At 66.7% G+C, this 22,180-nt stretch overlaps 1 protein-coding gene across 1 annotated transcript in view; it reads left to right on the top strand.

Annotated features, from left to right (window-relative positions):
* DAGLA (diacylglycerol lipase alpha) overlaps positions 1 to 22,180 on the top strand; it is a 56,212-nt gene that overhangs the window by 20,842 nt on the left and 13,190 nt on the right. Inside the window, 5 exon segments of the mRNA XM_070427211.1 lie at positions 14,342 to 14,480; positions 14,840 to 15,051; positions 16,524 to 16,625; positions 17,000 to 17,138; positions 20,340 to 20,427. Coding sequence (XP_070283312.1) covers positions 14,386 to 14,480; positions 14,840 to 15,051; positions 16,524 to 16,625; positions 17,000 to 17,138; positions 20,340 to 20,427 — 636 coding nt within the window. The 5' untranslated portion in view covers positions 14,342 to 14,385.

The raw sequence follows: 22,180 nt of genomic DNA, 5'->3' as shown, positions 1-22,180 counted from the left end.
AGCCCAGGAGGCAGCCGCTGGGCCCGCCTCCACCGTCCGGAGAGGAGCTGAGGCGCAGACTCCCGAGGTCACGGCACGTCCGTGACGGGTTGGGTTTTGAACGTGGTTCAAGTCGGTGCCCTTAAGACACCGGGCCAAGTCCTGCCCATCCGCCTCCCGGGCGGCCGCGGCGGTGTCGTCCGTGTCTCTGGGCCTTCGTGGGATGGTGACCCAAGGCAGAGGCTGGAGACCTTGCACGCTGGGCGTCCAGGGGGGATAGAGAGTGAACCCCAGGGAACTGGACCTCACTGGCCACACCCGTATCTTAGGGTGAAGACGCTGAGGCTCTGATGGGAAGTCACTTCCCCGGCCCTTCCTTTTCTTCTTACTGACAGCCTGGCTGAACCTCGCCGAGGCCCCTCAGGGCCCGGGCTGTGGGCTGTGCCCTGGCATAGGGAGAGGCTGTGGGCCCCACAGGGCGCCCTGGCGCAGGGAGAGGCTGGAGGCTGGGCTGTGGCCCCACAGGACGCCCTGGCACGGGGAGAGGCTGGAGGCCGGGCTGTACCTGGGAGCAGGGCCCCCTGTGCTCTCCCGGAGAGGGGCTCCCTCCCTGCAGCAGCGCACCTTCGGGAGGTGGACACAGGTCACCCTCCTACCGATGCGGGGAAGCCGGGGTGTGGGCTGGGGGGCGGGGGAGGGGGAAGAGGAGCAGCTGTGGGTGAAGCGGAGCCCCTCAGGCAGCAGGACCTCCGGGATAACTGGTCAGGGTCCGGGCTCCGCTGCTCACCCCAGGCAAAGCACCCCACACCCCCTCCTGCCGCAGTTTCCCCTCCGTGAGGTGGAGACACCCTCCTCCTCCCTGCCTCACCCACAGCATGGGTGGCAGTGCTGCAAGAGAGCAGTGCAGCTGGGCACGAATGGGGCACGGATGGGGTGCGGATGGGGCCTGGATGGGGTGTGGGTGGGGTGTGGGTGGGGTGTGGGTGGGGTGTGGGTGGGGTGTGGGTGGGGTGTGGATGGGGTGTGGGTGGGGCATGGATGGGGTGTGGATGGGGTGTGGGTGGGGTGTGGATGGGGCGTGGGTGGGGCGTGGATGGGGTGTGGGTGGGGTGTGGGTGGGGTGTGGGTGGGGCGCGGATGGGGCGGATGGGGAGTGGATGGGGCATGGATAGGGCATGGATGGGGCGTGGATGGGGTGTGGATGGGGCTTGGATGGGGTGTGGGTGGGGTGTGGGTGGGACGCAGGTGGGGAAAGGGCCCAGGACAGGAGTCAGGACCCCGGCCTCCAGGCTGTGCTCAGACATGGCTCCTCCTCAGACAGCAGGGACCCCGTGGGCACCTGACCTCCTGCTGGTCCTGGGGACACAGCAGGGAAGAAGGCAGGTGGTGGGCGGGCAGCGTTGGCGAGGAGGCAGCTGGCCGCAGGGGGGTGATGTCAGTGCAGAGCACTCGGTGGGATGACCGGAAACGGGGGGGAGGGTGACCCCTCGGTCCCAGCTCCATCCCCTCCCGCGTGGGTTTGCGTCAGCTCCGCCATCCCTGACGGGCTCGGGTCCCTGGGTGTGGTCATATTCACGGTCAGAGCGAAGGAGTTGTGTTCAGGGGAACTGCCTCCACCCCAAGCCCATTAGGGGGGCCCCTCGGCTGTGGGAGCAGAGCCCAAGGACCATCCCTGAACGGTGGCTGCCGGATGGACACCTGAGGGCAGGACTGGGCTGACCTGGAACTCGGGGAGCACGTTCTCACGGCGCCCCTCCCCCCAAGATGGGGTGAGCCAGGGCCTGTCCCTTCTGCCCTGCCTGCAGGGGGTGCTCCAGGAGCCTGGGGGCCAGGGCGGATGCCAGCGCGGCCCCTCGGCCTGTCCAGCCGCAGGGCCCCTGGTGTGGTGTCCTTGCCAGTGTCCTCTCCCTTGCTGCCTGCCCACCTGTCACCATCGCCTGCCGGTCTCAGCCTGGGCCCCCACTTCTCTCCACCCTGGTGCCCGCCTTGGCCCGCAGTTTCCAGTTGTCAGGGCGAAGCTCAGGCCCCGGACTCTCAGGCCCCGCCAGCCTGTCCACCGTGGCCCTTCTCTGCCCGCCGGCTGCTCTGCTCCTCGCTCCGGCCTCCGGCCTCCGGGGCCCTCCCACGCCCTCCCGCCGAGGTGGCTCTTTACTCGCTTATCCTTCAGGTCTCCGAGCCTGCTCCCCTCCCCGCCCCACTCAGGCTCCAATGGACCCCCTGCCGAGCACACATCACAGAATTGCTCATTGTTGTCTGTGAAGATGAGCTCGAAGCCTCTATTCTCGGCCTCTGGGCTCCGTGAGGGCCGCCTCGTCTCTTTCATTTATTGCCGGGACCCCCGGTGCGCAGCGGGCACTGCGCTTATGTGCTGATGGCTGGAGAGCGGCTGCGGGCGCGAACGATGGTTAACTAGACCTCACCTGTGCTCACACCGCCGGGTGCTCCCCCTTCCTGCGCCCCCCCCCCCCCCCCCACAGCTGTGTCCAGCGTTTCTCCTCTCAGACCCAGGCCCTGCCCTAAGTCGGAAGCCTGCACCCCAGCCCTGGCCACAGGTGAGGGCTGGTGTCCCCACCCTGCCGGGCCAGGGTCACCTCCCTGGCCAGCCCAGCCCGAGCCTGGGGGCCTGGGGGCCTGGGGGCCAGGGCCTTCCGGGTCTCGGAGGAGGGGGCTCACTCGGCAGCCCGCCCCTCGCCGGCCCCTGTCTAAGTAGAGTACGTCCCAGGGAGGCTGTCGGTGATGAGGCCTTTGGAAACCAGGTCGCCTCTAGCGGGGACCACAGGCCTGAGAAGGCGGGAGGGAGGAGGAGCAGTGGCTTGGAGCTTCCCCTCCCTGGGGTAGAGCTGCAGGAGCTGGAGGAGGCAGCCGACCGTCCTCTGCAGGCGCCCGGCTGTGGCTGCCAGGGGCCCTGCGTCCCAGCACGTGCCCGAGCTGGTGGACATGTCCGCGAGGAGACTCAGGGTCGGACCCGCGTGTCTGCCTCGGTGCTGGGCCTCCCTGGCTAAGGCCGCCCGGTGGGGTGGGCTGGCGGGCGCGGGGGTGCTCGGTCAGGCAGGCTTCGTCTGACACCGCAGGGAGGGGCGCCCGGGGGCCCCAGAGCCCACAATTCTAGGTCACCTCCTGCAGCTTCCAGACGCAGGCGTGGTATTTATAGCAGCCAGTGGCCAGCGAGGGGGGAGCAGCCAGCAGGAGCCGCGGCGTAGGCAGCCCCTCAGGTCCCCCCCCCCACCCCCGCTCTCACCGGCGCCCTCACCCCACTCCTGCGGGGAGAGCAGGTGCCGTCACGCGGCCTCGCCAGGCCCCGGAGGAGACCAGGTGCCACCTTCTGCCTGGCAGGCGCCTCCGCCTTCGCCAGTCTGGCCAGGACCTTGTCTGTCTCCTCGGCCCCTGTGGGCATCCCATTAGCACTCGGCGCCCGGGCTGTGCCCTCTCTCGGCGGCACTGTCTGCTCTTGCTGAGAGGTTCATGCCCTGGAGCCGCAGGGGTGAGCGGAAGGCCTGCAGGCGCTTAATGGGGCCGCGGGCACCTGCCCCAGGCTGGCTGGGAGGAGGTCCTGCCAAAAACCTGTTACCTCCCTGGAGTGCCACTCGGGGCTGGAGGGCAGCGTCCCAGCCCGTGGCCCCCGGGACTGTGCGGGGCCTGTGGCCTCGGCTCCACCTTCTCCACACCAGGGAGCAGGCTGGGAAGAAGTGGCAGCATGACAGAGCTGGCCCCGAGCCCCGGGGGTGAGCCTCTGGGAAGGAAGGTGACGTCAGGCAAACGCGAGTCCAAGGTCGGCCTTTACCGACCAGACGCCGATGGGCCCCGCGCTCCTGCCGAGGCCTGAACAGGCGGAGGATGGCGTTCACCGGGGGCCTGATGGGCTTCCCCCATCACGGAGGCCTGGGCCCCCCTCCTGGGCCCACCTTTTCAAGCCTCTGTTCCCAGGTCCTCCAGGCCCTCCCTCCCCCCTGGGCGGGAAGGAAGCAGGAGAGGCCAAGGCTTTCTCTGTGGAGCCTCCATGTAGCAGAGCCTCTGAGGCAGGTGCACAGGAGGGCACCTCGGAGTGGGCTGGAGCCTAAGGCCGTGCGGGAGGGGCCCCAGCTTCGGGGAGGGGGGGGGCCTGAAGTGGGAGGGGCCCCTGGACACAGGAACACTGCTGGGTGCCTGGCTGGTGAGCAGGAAGGAGGCCAGAAGTGGGCTCGCCTGCTGCAGGGACCAGAGGGGCAGGGGCGAGTGGAGCGCTTTGTAGCTAACGGTCAGAGCTTTAAACCTTATTTAAGGAGCATTTAGGAGCCATAACGGGCTCTCGAGGAGGGGGTTTATTTAATTACAAATGGAAACCGTGTGTCCGCGTGACCAGCGCTACCAGCCCCCTCCGCGCGGGCCCTGCGCTCGGCACTTTGCAACTTGGAGCTCCCTGCGTCCTCAGGGCAGCCCCGCCGGGAGGCGCCGTCCTCACCATCCGTCCCGTTCAGAGACGGGGACGCGGTGGCCGGTTCGGCCTCGGAAGTGGCCTCTCCACTGTCCCCTGACGGTCTCGTCCCGTCTGCCGAACAGAGGCACAGGCCTCTGAGCCCGCCTCCGGGGAGCCTGCGGTCGCTGTGCTTGGCCCAGCTGGTCCTGTTTGGGGGTGGGAGGCACGGGGCGGTCCGAGGGACAGAGGCAGCCGCTGGCTGCCCGTCCCCAAGCTCCTGACTCTGTTTCCCGTGACCCCTTTGCCTTCTGACTCGGGCCCGGAGACACGTGTACGTGGGCTCTCCTCAGCCACCCTGAACTAAAACAGCAGGTGCAGCTCTCGGCGCCGGGCCAGAATGGACCTGAGAGCTCAGCCTGCCCAGCGCCTCTCGAACATGGTGACGTATGGAGACTGTTTAGTTAAACGCGATGTCGCAGGGACCGCCAATGAGTGCCACAGGTGACAGCGGCTCTGGCCGTCACCCCTCCCCTGGGGGGCCCCAGGGTTCCCAGGAACCCGCTTGGAGGAGCACAGGCCAGGGTGGCCCCCAAGGGCGGGGCCGGGCCCGCACGCCCACCTCCACCCATGTCCGTGGGGACAGAGGATGTCCGCCCTTCCTGTCACACACGGAACGGCAGACCTCCCCCCCTGGGAAGGAGCTCCTGTTACCAAGTCACTCGATCCCTCCCGGCTTCTGCGACGCCCAGGGGATGGTCGGGGAAACCCGATCGCCCGGGTGGCGGGCCTGTGCCCTAGATGGCCGTGCTGCCCGGCCAGGCGGCCCTCCACGGAGCCGCGGCACATGCAGCCAGACCCCGAGGCCCAGCCAGCATCCCGGGAGGTGCAACGGGACAAGACCCTGATGGCACGGGGTACGCTGGGCGTGGGGGCGGGGCTTCCCCACGGGAGGCGCCAGGCCGGCTGTGCCCACGTAGCAGCCTCATTAACGGCCTCGTTAGGGCCCTAATGGAGTGGAAGGTGCAGTTCCTCCAGGAGGTGTTGCCAGCGCCCAGACAGGGAGTCTCCTCTGGGGCAGCTGCGGGTGCACTGCCTGCTGGGGGACGGGGGGGGGGCCTCCCCGCAGGTGCCGGCAGGACCGCGGAGGCCCTGGGGAAGCTGGCGGTGGGGGCAGAAGATGCTGCACTAGACAGATGGGCACACGCAGTGGGCCTCTGCCCCTCGGAGCATGCAGCGGTTGGGCCGGGAAGGGGCCCGCATGGACACCCCGAAACTCAGAGACGCAGACCGATGCGGGCCGTGCTGGCAGGCGCACCGGCGTGGCCTCGGGCCCGAGCTCCGCGGTCTGGGCTGACCTGTGGCGGGTGTTTCCCATCTCACTGGTCAAGTGGATTAAAGAGGCAGGCAGGGTGGGCTCAGCCGGCCAGGGGGCTCCTAGGAGATGACGCCATCCCTGCCTGAGAAGCTAGGTCAGGGCGATGTGCAGGTTGGCCAGGGTGAGGCCAGGGTGAGGCCAGGGTGAAGGCAGGCGTGGGTCAGCCTGGTCACTAGAGACAGACAGCGGGGCCTTTCTGTCGGGGAGCGTTGACCAGATCACAGAGATTAGTTAGTGCCGCTGCCACACCTCCGGGCAGGGGCTCCGTGCGGCCCCCTCACCCAGGAGAGACCCAGGTTAATAAATAACGGTGATGCCACTAATACCTTTCTACGAGCTGAGTGTTCGCTGCGCATCGTTTCATTTACTTCTCACGACTCCCTGTGAAGTGGGTGCCTTCATTATCCCATTTTGCAGATGAGGAAACTGAGGCTCCGAGAAGGGAAGGTCACAGACAACTGGAAGTCAGGGACCAAGGTTCGAACCCAGGGCCGGGGAAAGGCAGCAGTGAGTGCCTTGGGCGGCCACCACTTCCAGGCCTGAGAATGCAAAAAAGGAAGGGTTCCCGGGGAGATGGGGGTCCGGGCGTGTCAGGGCACGAGGGGGGCAGGAGAAGACCACGGGCGGCACAGGGAGGACTCAGGCTGAAGAGAAGCAAACTCGGAATGGCTGCCTGCCTGCTCCTGCCCGTGCCCTCCCCACGCCAGGCAGGACGGGATGGCCTGGGGCTTGAGACTCAGGCGGCCGAGCAGTGCCCTCTGCGCTGCGCCGGGCACCTCCGCCCTCCACTATAGCGTGAGTGTGGGACAAGCCCCCTTCCTAGTTCAGGAAAATAGCCTCCAAGGGGAATTCAGAAGCCAAGCCTGGCCTGGCAGGACCAGGGAACCCTTTCTGCTCTCGGAAACAGGTCCGTGCCAGCCCCACTGAGCGGGCCCGGCAGCACCCCCCGGACGGGGGCTCTGGGGCACGGGAGGGCCCAGCCTGGCTGCCAGGGCAGGTCCCGCCGCCCGCCCTCGGCCCTTCCTCCTCATTCCCGGCAGCCAGCCGCCCTCCTGGAACACGCGGCAGGGAACAAAAGGCCCCGAGTGATTCCTGGGGAGGTGGCCGGTGGCCGTGGCAGGGCCAGTGGCAGGTGGCGAATTCTCCTCGTTGTGGACGAGCAGAAGATACTTCGCGTGAGACTCGAAGCTGGAGCCTCGCGAGAAGTGGTCGGTGGATGAGGGGCCCAGGAGTCCCACGGCCTGGCTCTGCTGCTCGCTGAGTGACCTTGGGCTGGTCACGTCACTTCTCGGCCTCGGTTTTCCCATCAGTAAAAAGAGTAGCACTTACCACGCAGGGTTGTTGGAAAGATTAAAGAAGGTGATATTCATGAGCTGCTTGCTACCGTGCCTGGTATGTAGTAACGCTATGTAAGAATTTTTTACAAAGTAAGCAGGTGACAGATTAATTGCTGGAGCTGTTTCTGTGCTTCGCCCAGCGTGGCCGCAGGCATGGCCCCATGGGTGGGGGCTGCTCCCTTTCGTCCTCTCCACGGGACTTGGTGCCCGGCCCCCGGGTTGCTCTTTTGTGGAGAGACCTGGCTTCGGAGCCTGACTTGGCCCTCACTCACTCGGTTATTTGGCCTCTTGGAGCCTCAGTTTTCCCGTCTGTGATATGGGCACAGCCATACCCCCAACAGGGTTGTCGTGAGGGACGCAGGAGGGGCCTCCCCGGGCTTCCAGGCCATCCTGGTGGGGGTTGTGGGGAAGCTGCTTGTGAGTCCAAGACCCCAGGGGGCAGCGGGGAGCACGTGGCCGTGGCGTCCCCTCCTGCCCGGCCACACCCGGCACACGGCTGCAGTCCGCGGCCAGGGTACGTGAGGACCCATCTGTAGCTGAAATCCGGCCCCGGCCGCGGGCAGGCTCGGCTCTGCCTTCTGCTGCGGCACAGCTGATGCGAGAAAAGCAACAGCTTTCGGCCCCTAACTTGGGCTGCACGCGCCCGGGCACAGGCTGGTGGCACATGTGGCCCCGGCCCACGCCCGCTCTCTCTCTGCCGCCTCCCTCGCAGCCCTCTCCCTTCCTGTGACTTTTCGAGCCCAGCCTCTGAGTGGGGCGCGGGCCCGGGAGGGGAAGGGCGACCGGGGAGGAGGGACGGGTGGGCCTGGTTCGCACATGTGGGCATGTAGCCGGCCTCACGGCCTCACGGCGGCTCTGCCTAGCCTTGGCCACGGGATCTCCGGGCAGATGTTGTGCCCGTCTGAGCCTCAGTTCCTTCCTCCGTGAGGCCGGCGTAATATCCCTTGGAGAGTTTCACTCGGCGCTCTCTCCCGGCTCCACAGCCCGTCACCCTGAGTCACACCGTGGACGTCCCCTGGGGTCAGTTCCCTCATGGGCAGAATGGCGCAGGCACCCACACTCCCCCACACTCTCCCCGAGGCCCTGCCTCCTCACCCCACGGGGGATGCTTGCAGATGGGGCCAGGGCTCAGAAGCCGGCACTCAGCTGCACCTGCTCCCCAGAGGCCGCGTGCAGTGGCTCAGACACAGGCTCCGGCCGGCCAGGCTGTGTGACCGGGGCGGCCCCTGCACCCCGTCTGTGAAATAGGGTGCGAGCAGTGCCAGCCACGAGTGGTTACAGGGATGGCGTGAGTTATGTCTGGGAAGGGCTTAGCCGCGGCCCAGGGCATGGTGGGTAACTGACCAATGCACGCACAGGTGGCACAAGGACAGGGTCCCCAACTTACAGGTGGGCTGAGCTGTCCCCACCCCCGTCACCCTGGGGCCCCCGGCGTGTGAGCCCCTCCCTCGGAGAGAGGTCGCCAGCCCTGCGGCTAAGAAGCGGAAGACAGGGGTCCGACCCCAGCGAGACCGGTGCCCGGGACGCTGCTGAAGAGAGAGGCGCCATCTGCCCACCCGTGTGGGCAAGCGGGCCTGTTGGGGCCGCCACTTGCCCAGCAAGCTGCCCGGGGCCCAGCTCACTGCGGTCAATCCCCCCTCCGTCAGATGCCCCCCCAGACTAGATGTGCTCCAGCACCCGGCACAGAAACACTCGGAATGAGACAGGTTGAGGGGGCCCGGCAGGCAGCAGGGCCTGCCCCTGTCACCGTTTGGGGAGCACCTTTGGCTTTCAAAGCCCTGTCTGTGGAATCGCATTCATCCCGGGGGTGGAGGCCTGGGCCCCCCCCCCACCCCCCGACCCCCACCCCGTCCAAGAGCTGAAAGAGCCCTGCAGACCGCCCAGTTTCCCTTTTCCCTTTGGCTGCCAGGAAGCCCGGAGTCTGATGAGAGTTTTAGGTGCAGTTACGGGGCCTTTCTGTCCGGCCCGTGTGTAATGGGTTCCAGTGGATCTCCCCAATCTTCTACCTTAATTGCTTAGTTTCTGTCCTGAGATGTACTGGTTTTTAGATTTACGCTCTGCCTTCTCATGGTTTGTGGTCTCACAAGGCGCACACAGCGTTTGCTGTGGACACAAACACTCACATTTGTTAACTGACAGTAGGACAAGCCAGTCCCAGCGCCTCCTCCCTCAGAAGAGGAAACTGAGGCCAGGACGGGCAGCCACTCTCTGGCCTGGGGACGCGGCTCTTGGTCGGGGACGGGCAGCTCTAGGGCGTGGCTAGACCCGGCCGGGTCACCGGCCTCAGCGGGCAGGGGCCGGGCCCCCCACCCCCCCACCCCCGAAGGTGGACTGGGGCCTGGAGGCTGGGCCGCAGAGCGATCAGGGTGGGGAGCGGCCTGCCGGGAGCAGGAGCCGCGCAGGTGGCTGAGACCGCCCAATGCGCTGCCTTCTTGCAGATTGATCGCCAGCGAGGGAGCGCGTGGATGCTGCCGGCCCGGCCCCGAGAGCCATGCGTCTTCGAGAGCGCGAGAGAGCGGATCCCAGCGCAGGCTCCCTGGGGTGACACTGTTCATGGTGTGTCTCTCGGGAGTGGAGTGGGCGTGCGGGGGAGGAAGGCGGGGCCTCGGGGACTCTCAGCAGGGAGAGCCGGGCCGCTGGGCCTTTCTGGGCTTCGGTTTCCTCACGTACGAGGGGGTGGCTGGCGTTCCTGCGTTCGGGGTGGCATCCCTGTGCCGCCTGCTCAGCCCCCTGCCCCTGGGAGGGAGCGGCCGGAGCCTCTGGGCCTGGGTCCCCTCGGTCTCCAATAGCAGCCCCTGGACAAGCCGGCGTTGCTGAGCGCTGCCCGCGTGGCACAGGCTGTCTTAGCCCCATTTGGTAACAAGGCCCGAGGCACGGAGGTTACGGGATGTGTCGGCGGCCACGCGGCCGGTGCGTGGAGAGCCGGGACTCAGATGCGGTCTGTGTTTATTTATGTATTTATTTATTTACTAGAGGCCCGTTGAGTGGCATTGCACAGCCTGCCAGCGGGTGACGGCGGCCCTTAGCCAAGAGTGTGAGCTGAGGGGGACCCTTATGCCAGGAAGGGAGTGCCTCAGGGGGCCTTGGGGTGCGTGGGGGCGAGGAGGGGGTGCGGGGCAGCGGAGGGAGGCTGCGCTGAAGGGCCCGAGAGCAGGTGTGAGGATGAAGGACGCGCAAGGCCCTGGCCCCAGGGGCTCTCGGCCGAGCTGGGCCAGGGATGGGCAGCAAGAATGGGCGAGTTTCCTGTAAGACAGTGAGTCCAGGGCTGCACTGGAGTGAGGGGTCCTGGGACCCCCTAGGGGGCAGCCTGTTCAGCCTGGGGGCTGTCAGGGAGGGTTTCGAAGTGGAGCTGACCCTTGGTGCGTCTAGAAAGACGCGTTGGGTTTTCCCTGGCAGGGGAACTGGGGTAAACAAAGCACAGAACCCTCCGAAGAGGTGAGTGTAGGGAGCAGCAAGCTGGGGGGGCAGCCCGGAAAGTGGGGGGGCGGCCGTGTGAGAGGGGCTGGAGCACCGCCCCAGCCAGGAACCCGCTGGCTGAGGGCAGGGCCTGTGCTGGGGTCTGTCCCTACTGGTTGGGGGTATTTCCCAGCTCAAGGACTCAGAGAGGGCAAGGCATCTGCCTGGCATTGCACAGCCTGCCAGCGGGTGACGGCAGCGCTTAGCCAGGGCCTGGGGCTTGGACTCGCCCCTGCAGGCCACGGGGCGGCGGTTTGTAAAGTAGGGGAAGCTCATGTGCATTTTAAGAAGATTTTGCATTTGCAGGAAGAGGAACTCCCAGAGGGCTCACACTTAACCCCGGGGCCTGAGTCCCCATCAGAGATGGGCCTTTGTGGATGGGGCCACTCCAGGCCTCCCACTCAGACTTGCCTGGGCTGGGGGCTCAGCCAGGGGCACGGAGCGGGCGCCATGCCTGCCCTGGAAGTGCCACTGGCCTGGGGTTAGGAGAGGGAGGCTGAGTGCCCGCCGCCCGCGGAGGTTGTTGGAGGGCAGCGACCCTGTGCCCCGGGCGGGCGGGCGGGCAAGGAGAGCCAGATAATGCGCGGCGGCCCCAGACCAGGAAGCGGCCTCTGTCCCCCCCTTCCCCGCCCCCCAGACATTTCCTCCAGATGAAATCACATCCCCACGGGGAACAGACCCGCATTGTGAAGCGCAGGGGTATCCAGAGAAAGGACGCCTTTCAGGCCCTTAAAAATAGCAGCCCCAAGACGCACGGATCTGCAGGGACTGGCCTCGTCCCCGCCTCCCCCGGCAGCGAACAGGCCCGTCACCCGCACCCAGACCACGGCCTGTGGGTGACCAGCTGGAGAGTCGCTGGCCCAGGCAGGGGAGGGGCAGCTGCCCAGCAGGGTTTCGCTCTCTCCCTCCGCCTCCCCCTTCCCCTCCCCCTCCCCCCGCTGAGACCCTGGGGCCGGCGCTGGCATTTGCCAGCTTGGCCAGGGCCTCGGTGGACCGGCTCCCGTGTGGTCCTCACAGAGCGTTTAGCAGGTGGGATAGCGACAGCTGGGGAAGCTGAGTCACAACCAGTAAGTGACACACGCGTGGGCGGCGGAGCCTGGGTTCAAGGCCTGGAGGCCTGTGCACGGGATTCTGCAGGCGTGGCCGTGCCCAGGTGTGGGCCAGAGGGGCCGGGCGTGGCCCAGGTCTGTCACGGGGCACCCACGGGGCCCACGTGGTTTGGTGGGCCCTTCACAGACCTTCAGCCACCTGCGCGGGGCCAGGAGCCAGGCCGGCCCTACCTCTCCCACCTGAGCCAGGGAGGCCGTGGCCGTGTGCACGCGTGGGGCTGCGTGTGAGTTCGAGGGGGATGCGAGGATGGCACGTGTGAGTTTAAGGAGTGTTCGTCCTTCTAGACTCCACGAGGTGGAGGTGGGGGGGAGGCCATTGGGAAGGGTCCCCGGGGCACACCCAGGACAGGAAGTCTGGGCTGCTAGCAGGGGCAGGAGGGGGTGGGGAGGGGTCCTCCCTCCCCCCGGGGGCTGGTGCTCCCCTCCCTCCACCAGGGCCGTCCTGATTAGAGCAGGGGGCGGAGCTACAGAGCCTGCTGGGAGGCACCGGCTCCCGCTGGCCCCAGCCCTCCGTCATTCCTTCCGAGTGAGGGGGGCCCTGAGCCCCACCCCACACTCCACCGGAGACCAGGAGGGGCTGTGGAGAACTGGTGGCAGGACCCCAGCTGTGGGCAGCTGTGTCCGGCCCTGGCCTTGCTGCCACCCCTGGTGTCCCAGCCCCTCCAGTCCCCTCCTTTCTAACCAAAGCCGGTGCTGCCGGCCACGTGTCACAGACACACCACCGGAGCCCTAGTCCCCGGCCCCCCCAGCCTCCCCACCTCGTGGCTCTGTGCTCCCCATCCTTCTCCCTGCTTCCCAGAATCCGTGCTCCGGCTCCTCCTTGTGAGAGTGGGATGATGTCACTTCCTGAGGGTGGGGGGAGGAGTAGGCAGGACCCCAGCCGCGAGCCCGCCAGCCTGCCCGCCCGCCCGCTCGCTCGCCTGCAGCCGCCTGCAGCCACTCAATGAAGGGCTGCACCCGGAGGGAGATGGGGACCTGCTGGGCCGGGCATGCGGCAGCCCCACTCCCCCTGGCCCACCCCAGGGCTGTGTCCGTCCGCTGCGGGAGGCTTTCCCGCTTCCTTCCTGAGTGATGCTGGTCTCCGAGGACACTCGTTTTCCCAGGAGCCGCCATGGGGAGAGGATCCGGTGCCATGTAAGCCTCTGCCGGCCGGGGCAGCTGTCCGCCCGCCAGCGGAGCACCGGCCCTCTGCAGCGGGGGTGGCCCTGCACATTTGGACGCAGGCCCCCCCTGGAGTCCCTCTTCAGAGCCCCTGGACCAGCCCCCATGGGAGCCTCCCAGCTGCTCCCCCACCCTGGTTCCCTGGCCCTAGGGATGGGGCCCGGATTGCTGGGTGCTCCTCCTGCGCTTCCCTCGGCTGATTTGAACTCTAACTTCAGAGTGAGGACCGAGCAGTAGAGGCTGCTGGGCTCAGGGTGGGCACGGGAGGGTGGGTCACCCTGCAGGGCTCACCCGCTGCCCCTCCCGCAGAGGCGCCGGGTGCCTCAGGTGTGCTCTTGACCCTGAATCTCAACCATGTCCTTCCCTACCAAGAGGGGTAGCTGAGGTTGGCAGTTCTTCCCGGTGGGTGCAAAACCAAGGCACGGAGCATGCTCCCAGGGCTCCGGCAAAGCAAGAAACTGAACCTAATCCAACATACGTTTACTGAGCACCTACTATGTGCTGGGCCCTCCCACCTCCATGCTTGCCACCTGCCCCGAGGCCTTCAGCCTTCTACCTGCCCTGCCCGTCTCATGCTGGGGGACAGGCTCCTGCTGACCTGGGGAGCCCCCACCCCACCCCGGAACCGCGGGCACGGGACCAGGTCAGGGCGGGGAGCTCCCTGATCTCCTGCAGGGGAGGTGGGGTGAGCCCAGGCCTTGCATGGGGCTGAGCAGTTACTGTTGGGGTCACCCCAGGGCAGAGCTGATCCCAACGGGCAAGTGCCAGTCTCTGGGGCTGGAGGGCCCTCAGGAGTAGAGGAAGCCCCTTTGGCTGCGGAGGGCCTTTCTGCCGGCTCTGGGGGTGGACGGGGCAGAGGTGGGTCCTGCCCAGAGCGGGGTCAGCACCTCCGGGGCCTGGAAGCCTCTGGACTTGCGGGGGCGGGGGGGGGGGGGGGGAGTGGAAGAGAGGCCTGTGTCGCTGGGCACACCTGGTGTGGTGGCCCTGTCGCTGGGCACAGCGTGTGGTGGCCCTGAGTGCCGGGTGGACCTGGGCGCCAGGTGGTCCTGGGTGCCGGGTGGCCCTGGGCGCCGGGTGGCCCTGGGTGCCTGTGGTCCTGGGTGCTGGGTGGCCCTGGGCGCCGGGTGGCCCTGGGCGCCGGGTGGCCCTGGGTGCCGGGTGGCCCTGGGTGCTGGGTGGACCTGGATGCTGGGTGGCCCTGGGCGCTGGGTGGCCCTGGGTGCCTGTGGCCCTGGATGCCGGGTGGGCCTGGATGCCGGGTGGGCCTGGGTGCCTGTGGCCCTGGGTGCCGGGTGGCCCTGGGTGCCGGGTGGCCCTGGGTGCCTGTGGCCCTGGGTGCCGGGTGGGCCTGGATGCCTGTGGCCCTGGGTGCCGGGTGGGCCTGGGTGCCGGGTGGGCCTGGGTGCCGGGTGGCCCTGGGTGCCGGGTGGGCCTGGGTGCCGGGTGGCCCTGGGTGCCTGTGTCCCTGGGTGCCTGTGTCCCTGGGTGCCATGGGGGCCGGGCAGCCACAGGGCCCTCTGCTCTCTTTCAGGAGGTGAGCGCCAGGCCTGCTGAGCCTCCGCAGAGCCGCCAGCCATGCCCGGGATCGTGGTGTTCCGGCGGCGCTGGTCTGTGGGCAGCGACGACCTCGTGCTGCCGGCCATCTTCCTCTTCCTCCTGCACACCACCTGGTGAGGCTCGGGCCTCGCGCGCGGGGGCGGGGAGGGGGGGGAGAAAGGGGAGAAGGAGGCTTCCCAGCCCTCTGTGCTGACCTGCCAGGCTCCCAGCTCCCAACAGGAGGTGCTTGAGACATACGCCCCTTAGGTGACACCCACCCGGGGCGTGGGGACCCCACCGGGCCACCTCCAGCCCTGAGCCCAGCACCGGGCAGGCGGCCGCCATCTCCCGGGGCTGGCAGCCGGGCTCTCTCTCCTCTGTCCTCAGAGACGCTCGGTGCCAGGTGGACAGGGGTCCTGCCCCGCCGAGTCCCGGCTGGGCGGGGCCAGGGAGGTGTGCAGGCTGCCGGTCCCTCTCACACGCGTGTCCCCAGGTTTGTGATCCTGTCCGTGGTGCTCTTCGGCCTGGTCTACAGCCCGCACGAGGCCTGCTCCCTGAACCTGGTGGACCACGGCCGCGGCTACCTGGGCATCCTGCTGAGCTGCATGATCGCCGAGATGGCCATCATCTGGCTGAGCATGCGCGGGGGCATCCTCTACACGGAGCCCCGCGAATCCATGCAGTACGTGCTCTACGTGCGCCTGGGTAAGGGCCGCCCGCTCGGTGGGGGGCTGCTCCGGGCACCCCCGCCCGCACCCTCCGCCTGTGCGCCACGTGCAGGCAGCGTCGGCTGGCACATGCGGGGGGCCCAGCAGACTTGCGGGGCTGACGCCTCAGACCAGACCCCGGCCTGAGGGCCACGTCCAGCCCGCGGTCTGTGCCGCGAATAAAGTGTTATTGGAGCCCAGCCACGCTCATTCATTTATGTACCTCTTGTCTCCGGCTGCTTTTGGGTGACAGCAGCGGAGCGGAGGAGCTGCCATGGAGAGTGTACCCCAAAGTGTGGACTGTTTGCTCTCTGGCCTTACAGAGAAAGTTCCCGGGCCTTGGTCTAGGCCAGTGGTCGGCAAACTGCGGCTCGCGAGCCACATGCGGCTCTTTGGCCCCTTGAGTGTGGCTCTTCCACAAAATACCGACTTCTGTGCATGGGCCACGAAGTTTCAATCGCACTGTACGTGCGCGCCCGCACGTGGTATTTTGTGGAAGAGCCACACTCAAGGGGCCAAAGAGCCGCATGTGGCTCGAGAGCCGCAGTTTGCCGACCACTGGTCTAGGCTGTCTCTTCGGTGGCTTTGCGATCCTCCCCAAACACCCCGTCCTGGGAAGAGCCCTCGGGGGCCTGGACCAGCCAGTTCCCAAGATCCCCCCTCACCCCCCTCGAAGGCTCCCCCTTTGTCCCTGGTGAACATTCTATGAACTGCGGAGCCCTTCCCTCAGGTTCACTCCGGGAGGAGCTAGTGTTAGTCTCCTTTACAGACGAGGGGTCCGGGCCGGGGTGCACCCGCTCCCGCAGGGGCCCACCGCCGTGTACACGGGTCAGAGCTGAGATTGGACCCCAGGCTGTCTGGCTCCAGAGCCTGGGCGTAGCTGCCACACTGTGCTGCCTGCGGAGCTGGGGCTCCCAGTGCTCCCCGATCTACCCCCCCGCGCCCCCCCCCACCCCCCCCCCCGCAATCCTGTCTCAGGCGGGGCTCAGCACTCTGGCCGGAGCAGGGAGCCTCGAGCGGCCGGCTGCAGGGCCTCCCCCTCCTGCCGCAGGCGCCAGAGGCCTCTTCCTGGGGAAATAGCAGCTTCCCTGCAGTGAACACTCACCTGGTTCTCACACAGTGAAGCGGGAGACCTGGTCACCCATTTCACAGATGAGGAAACAGAGGCTCAGAGAGACTAGGCGACTTGCCTGAGATACGTCTGATTCCAGAGTCCATGGGGGTGATTCTAAAATCCTGAAAGGGCAGGGAAACGCCTCCTCGCCATCGCCTTTCCAGTCTCCTCCTCAGGAGCGTCGAGGCCTGAGGCCACCTTACAGCAGGGCGAGCGGAGGGGACAGCCACGCTGCCTGGGTCCTCGTCCCCGTGCGGCGGCCGTGGGGCCTCCTGCCCCCGCTGCGGAGCTGGCCGAGGCCTGTGGGGGGCGGGCCGGGCCGAGGTTCCTGCAGCCGGGGCCCTCCTGTCTTCCAGCCATCCTGGTGATCGAGTTCATCTACGCCATCGTGGGCATCGTCTGGCTCACTCAGTACTACACCTCCTGCAACGACCTCACTGCCAAAAACGTGACCCTCGGTACGTCAGCCCCCCCCCCCGCCCCCCCCCCAGCAGAGGGACAGGTCTGAGAGGGAGCCGGAGCTCCCCGGGGCGGGGCTCTGTGAGGGGTGTGGCCTTCATCCTGTGGTCGGCCACCGACCTCGGGGGCCCTGGTCTGGGGGCGGCAGCGGAGGGCCCCTCAGCAGCCGCAGAGCCGCCTGCTCTGAGCCAAGGATGGGTCTCGGGGTCACGGCCCGGCAAGGGGACGGCCACCCCCTGAGCCAGGGCCTCGGAGCCTCGCTGCGGTGGGTGCCCAGCAGCGGGGGGCAGGGAGGCTCCAGCGCCCTCTCTTTAGCGCTGGCGAGTCGGGTGTCCCAGCGCCTCCGCCTCCTGCTTCTCCTGCTGCCCCGCAGGGATGGTCGTCTGCAACTGGGTGGTCATCCTCAGTGTCTGCATCACCGTCCTCTGCGTCTTCGACCCCACGGGCCGCACCTTCGTCAAGCTGAGAGCCACCAAGAGGAGGCAGCGCAACCTGCGGACCTACAACCTCCGGTGAGTGGCCCGGGCGCGGGCGGCCCTCGCGGGACTTGCCGACGGACAGGCAGGGCTGTCCCCACGGGGCCTCCGGAACCGCACCGCCACCTCGGGTGGGGCCCGGGGCCGCCGGCTGTGAGCCCTGGGCTTGGCCCCAGGCTTTAGCCTTTCCCTGCCTCCGTTTCCTGGTCCATAAAGTGGGAGCAACGGTGGTCCCTGCCTCACGCCGCTGTCATGAGACATAAATGAGATAATAGGTACAGAGTGGTCACAGCGCTCACGCTGGCGCGTGCTCGGTCATCGGTCAGTGGTAGCGTTGTCATCATTGTCCTCGTCGGCGATGCCACTGCCAGTGACTGCGCCAGTGATAGCAGGAGGCGTGTGGAAGCCCAGCCAGTCGTATAGCTGAACTAACAGCAGCTCCAGGGGGTAGCTGATACCATCACCCCCATAACACAGAGGAGGAAACTGGGCCCCGAGACGGTAGGTGACTGGCCTGAGGTGACCCCGGGGTCCGTGATGGGGCTGGGACCAAGCCCAGGCAACCTGGTTTTAGAGCCCTGGCTCTTACCCGCGAGGCTGGGCTGCCTCTAGGACTGAGGGGCCGGAGGAGGTCCATCAAGGAAGACTTCCTGGAGGGGGTGTGTTTTACACGGTGTTTCTGTGCCGTGGGAGAGAGAAGGAGGGCGGGCACCCAGGGTCACAGTCACTCTTATTTATTGAAAGGAAAAGAGAGAGGTTTCCCGGGTCCTGTTCATTGAGCTTCTGCCAAGGTAGGCCCTGCCTTCTCCACCGTCCGTCCTTCCACCAACCGTGGGGCAGCTGAGTCCCATTCTGCAGTGGGAGTAGAAGTCCCAGAGGCAGGTCCCTTGCCCAGGTCACGTGGGTGGGCACAGACTGGCGCTGCACCTCCAGCCCGGGCGGCGGGGTCGGAGCCCTCAGCCAGGGCGGCGGGTTGCTCCGGCACCGTGCTCGGCAGGAGTCTTCCGCCCGACCCTCCTGCCTCCACGTTCCGCTGCCTCGGGCTCCACGTCAGCTCAGCCCTGCAGCCAGAGGCACACCCAGGCCCGGGCGGCCACTTCCCAGCCCCAGATGCCAGGCCTTGGACAGGCCCCAGTGCAGCTGGCGACCAGCACCCGTCCCTTCCCGTCCCGTCCTGTCCCGTCCCATGTGCTCGCTCTGAGCACACGCCCCCGCCTGACCTGGTTTCTGGGCTCCTGGGGCCCCAGATAAAAATCTCTCCGGGACTCGGTGTAATTGCCTGTGGGGCCCGGGAGGGCCGAGGCCTTTGCAGATGGGGGTTGGCAGTGGCTGGCGTTTTAGCCGGAAAGTCTTCCCGCGACCTCTGGGCCTGTGCGGCGAGTAGGAGGCCACGGAGCTCACAGGCCCCGTCCTGTTGCGGTTCCTCCAGCCCTCGGTGTGGCTGGGCGGCAGGCCCTGGCTTGGCTGGTGTGCCCACCTCTCAGGCTGTCCCCGCCCCTCCCTCTGCTCTGAAACCGGCAGCTTTTCTAACAGGGACGGGATCAAGCCCGCCGACCCTCCATCCTCGTGTGCATGCAGGTTCGGGGGTGCACACGAGCCCTGCTGTGCTCCCCGCAGGTGAATGCAGCTCCCGGGAGTCAGGCAGCTGTTTGAGCCCCTGGCCTTTCTCCTTCCAGTGCCGTGGGTGAGGGCCGGGCGGCGGGTGACTCCCTGGGAGCCTGGACCTCCGATCTTTGCTGAAGGAGTATCGGTCCTCCCTTCACTTTAGTGAGTCCCAGGGCGGAGGAGTGCTGGTCTGTGGACTTGTTCTGTCCGGATTTCGTGTCTGTCTCACCCGGGCTGGTCTCTGCCGCCTGACTTAACACATTAGGCCACACCTGTCCCCAGCTCCGTCTGCCCCCTGGTGGACACAGACAGTACTGCAGCGCAGTGATGGCCAGCACTGTCCTCAGGCCAGAGACCCACCCAGCAGGAAATTCTCTCCGAAGCTTTGAAAACCCCGTTAGGCTAGAAAGGGTTAAAACACACGCTGCGCTGGGAGCCAGCTTGGCAGCATGCTCCCCTTGACCGAGCCCCTGGCAGGGGGGGCGCTGGTCTCAGGTGTCAGCCTGCCCAAGTCCCGTAGGGCTGGCAGGTCCCGGAGCCTGCAGCTCCACGCACCCTTCCCAGCCCCTGGAGGGCCCGAGGCTTCCCCTGGCCTGTGGGACCAGGGTGGGGAGCAGGGAGCGGAGCCAAGAGGCCCGGGAAGGAGGGCCCCGGTCACGCCTGACCTCGGCTACGTGCCTTTATGCGTTCGGGGCCCACGCCTTCCCCGCTGGGCCACCTTCCAGCAGGCTCTGACGGGGCCAGCGGGAGGGCACACGTCACAAAAGCAGCCAGACCCTTCTTGCTCAGCCTGGAGATGCACGTTTTTAATATCGGATCTGTTATCTTTATGCTCAAAACAGACCGACTTCTGGGCACCCAACGTTGGAAGGGCCCCCGTGGGTAACTGGCCGTCGGTCTGCCTTCGGATGCGGGCTCCTGGCTGTCTGCCTCCCCATCCGAGCCGCCAGACCTGGGGGCTTGGGGAGGGGCGGGGAGGGGGGCGGGGGGGCGTGGCCCAGGCCAGCCGTACAGGGAGGGTTGGCCGCTCTCCTCTGCTGTAACACATCCGAGGGGCCGCGAAGTTCAGAGCCTCCTTCAGCCCTTAGACTTCCCCCAAGTACAGAGAATGTATCCGAAACCCTTTTTTAAATTAAATTAAATTTTAAAAAAATATATTTTTATTGATTTCAGAGAAGAAGGGAGAAGGAGAGATAGAAACATCAATGATGAGAGTCATCAGATCAGCTGCCTCCTGCATGCCCCTCAGTGGGGATCGAGCCCACAACCCGGGCATGTGCCCTGACCGGGAATTGAACCGTGACCTCCTGGTTCATAGGTCGACCTTCAGCCACTGAGCCACGCCGGCCGGGCTGAAATCCTTTGGAGGGAAGCAGTTCTGTGGGACAGGTTGGGGCTCCCAGCTCCGAAGCCCCCAGGCATGCGGCGTTCAGTATGCCTGGGCCGTGGGCCACCACCTTAGGCCAGCAGGAGTCCCCCCAGGGGACAGCCAGGCCACTGGCCACCCAGCTTTGGCTGTCAGGGAGCCCTTCTGGGGGGTCCTGGGCTCAGGCCACCCTGTGTTCATAATGTCTGGGCCCTGGGTCCGCTGGGCCAGCCCCGTGGCCTCACACACACTCTCCACCTTCGCAGGCACCGGTTAGAGGAGGGTCAGGCCACGAGCTGGTCGCGCCGGCTCAAAGTGTTCCTCTGCTGCACCCGGACGAAGGACTCGCAGTCAGTAAGTACCGGGAGGTCGCGGCCCGGGGCTCCGCCTGCGCTGGCAGAGCGGGTGGGCAGGGCTGGCGGAAGGAACTGGGTTTTGAGCCTGACTCCCGGGGGCAGCCTGCTCCTGGGAGCCCCTCCGTGTGTGAACAGCTGGCCCCTCGCTCTGTCGAGGGAACAGAAAGACGTGAAGGTCTTTCACTGCCCCCCCCGGGAGCTGAGTCTAGTGTAGGAGAAGACATCCTCCAACAGCAGGCGACCGGAAGACAGGAAAGCAGCGCGAGCAGCTGCAGGCCCCTCGGAAGGCCCTCCTGCTGGAGCCGTGAGTGCTCAGCATGGTCCAGGCGCACAGTCAGCCTTTGTGCCCAGCGCTCGGAGGAGCAACCCGAGGGCAGACCTGGGGCCGGGCCAGCGGGGGGCGGTCCTGAGGCCGAGCTCCTGGCTCTGGTGGGGCCCTTGGCGATCATCTATTTCCACCCCCCGATTTGCAGATCGGGCAGCTGAGAGCCCAGAGAGGCGGGTGGCTTGCTCAGCTCCCACAGCCAGTTAGAGGCAGAGCCAGGGTCAGGAGGCGCCTCCTCCCCGAGCAGAAGCAGGTGCTCCACGGAAGCCCCAGAAACCTTGACAGGCTCCTTCCCACCTGCAGCCCCCGGGAGCTGCAGCATGAGGGATGAAGTGTAAGGAAGCCCCCCCCCTTTCCCCCGAGGTTCTCTGACGGGTGGGGAACACCCCCACGGGCCTAGGGGGTCGGAGGGTCACGGCCCGGCACCTGGTGCACAGCAGGCCATGCAGGGGGCAGGGGGCAGCCCCCTGGCAGATGGGGTGCAGCCTGCCAGGGCCCGTGAGGGGCCCACGTGGAGTCAGGGCTGGTGCTGGAGGCTGGGGAGAAGGGGGAACATGGCAGGGGCCGGGGGTCAGGTCCAGGGCAGGGTTTGCTGCGTTGTTTAAAAGCTTGAATTGGCCGGGCTGGTGTGGCTCAGTGGTTGAGCATCAACCTGTGAGCCAGGAGGTCACGGTTCAATTCCTGGTCAGGGCACCTGCCCGGCTTGTGGGCTCATCCCCAGTGGGGGGCGGGGGGGGGGGGGGTGTGCAGGAGGCAGCCGATCAATGATGCTCTCTCATCATTAAGGTTTCTATCTCTCCCTTCCTCTCCCTTCCTCTCTGAAATCAATGAACATATATTTTTTTGAAAAATAACAATTAAAAAAATAAGAACTTGAGCCGGATGCCAGCGTGGAAAGCCGGGGGAGTTTATGTAACGTCCGTGTGTCTGGGTCTGCAGCTGTGGCCCTGCAGGGCTGCTCGCTGGCGCTGAGTCGTAGCTGGAGCCCCATTCGGCCCGTTCGGCGTTGGAGTTTGCAGTCCTTGATTTTTCTTTTCTCGCGAGTGCCAGACACTCCAGGGCGAAGCCCCACGAGAGAGAACCGGTTGCCACGCGTTGGCTCCCACCACAGCCTCTCGCAGGTCAGGGACGAGGTTCGGACTCCAGCTCAGTGTGAGGCAGGAGGAGCCACAGGGCCGTCCCGGCCCAGGTCCCGGACAGGAGCTTGGTGTTGGCTTCTCTGCCGGAGAGAAAGGCCGGAGGAGGAAGCAGTGTGCAGGGCCGTGCAGGCTGTGGTGCCTGGCGTGTGGGGAGAGCAGGAGATGCTCCAGCTGGCGCCTGTGCGGGCGAGGCGTGAGTGCCCTCGGAGCCCGGGCCAGGAGGGCCGGGCGTGGAGATGCAGAGGCCCAGTCTGCGGGGCCAGGGCGAGGCCCCGAGGCTCCCATCA

This window comes from Myotis yumanensis, unplaced genomic scaffold (genome assembly GCF_028538775.1).
Source record: "Myotis yumanensis isolate MYYU_CA2020_CCGP unplaced genomic scaffold, mMyoYum1.0.hap1 SCAF_10, whole genome shotgun sequence".
Lineage (NCBI taxonomy): Eukaryota > Metazoa > Chordata > Mammalia > Chiroptera > Vespertilionidae > Myotis > Myotis yumanensis.
This window is presented reverse-complemented; position numbering and strand designations above follow the sequence as displayed.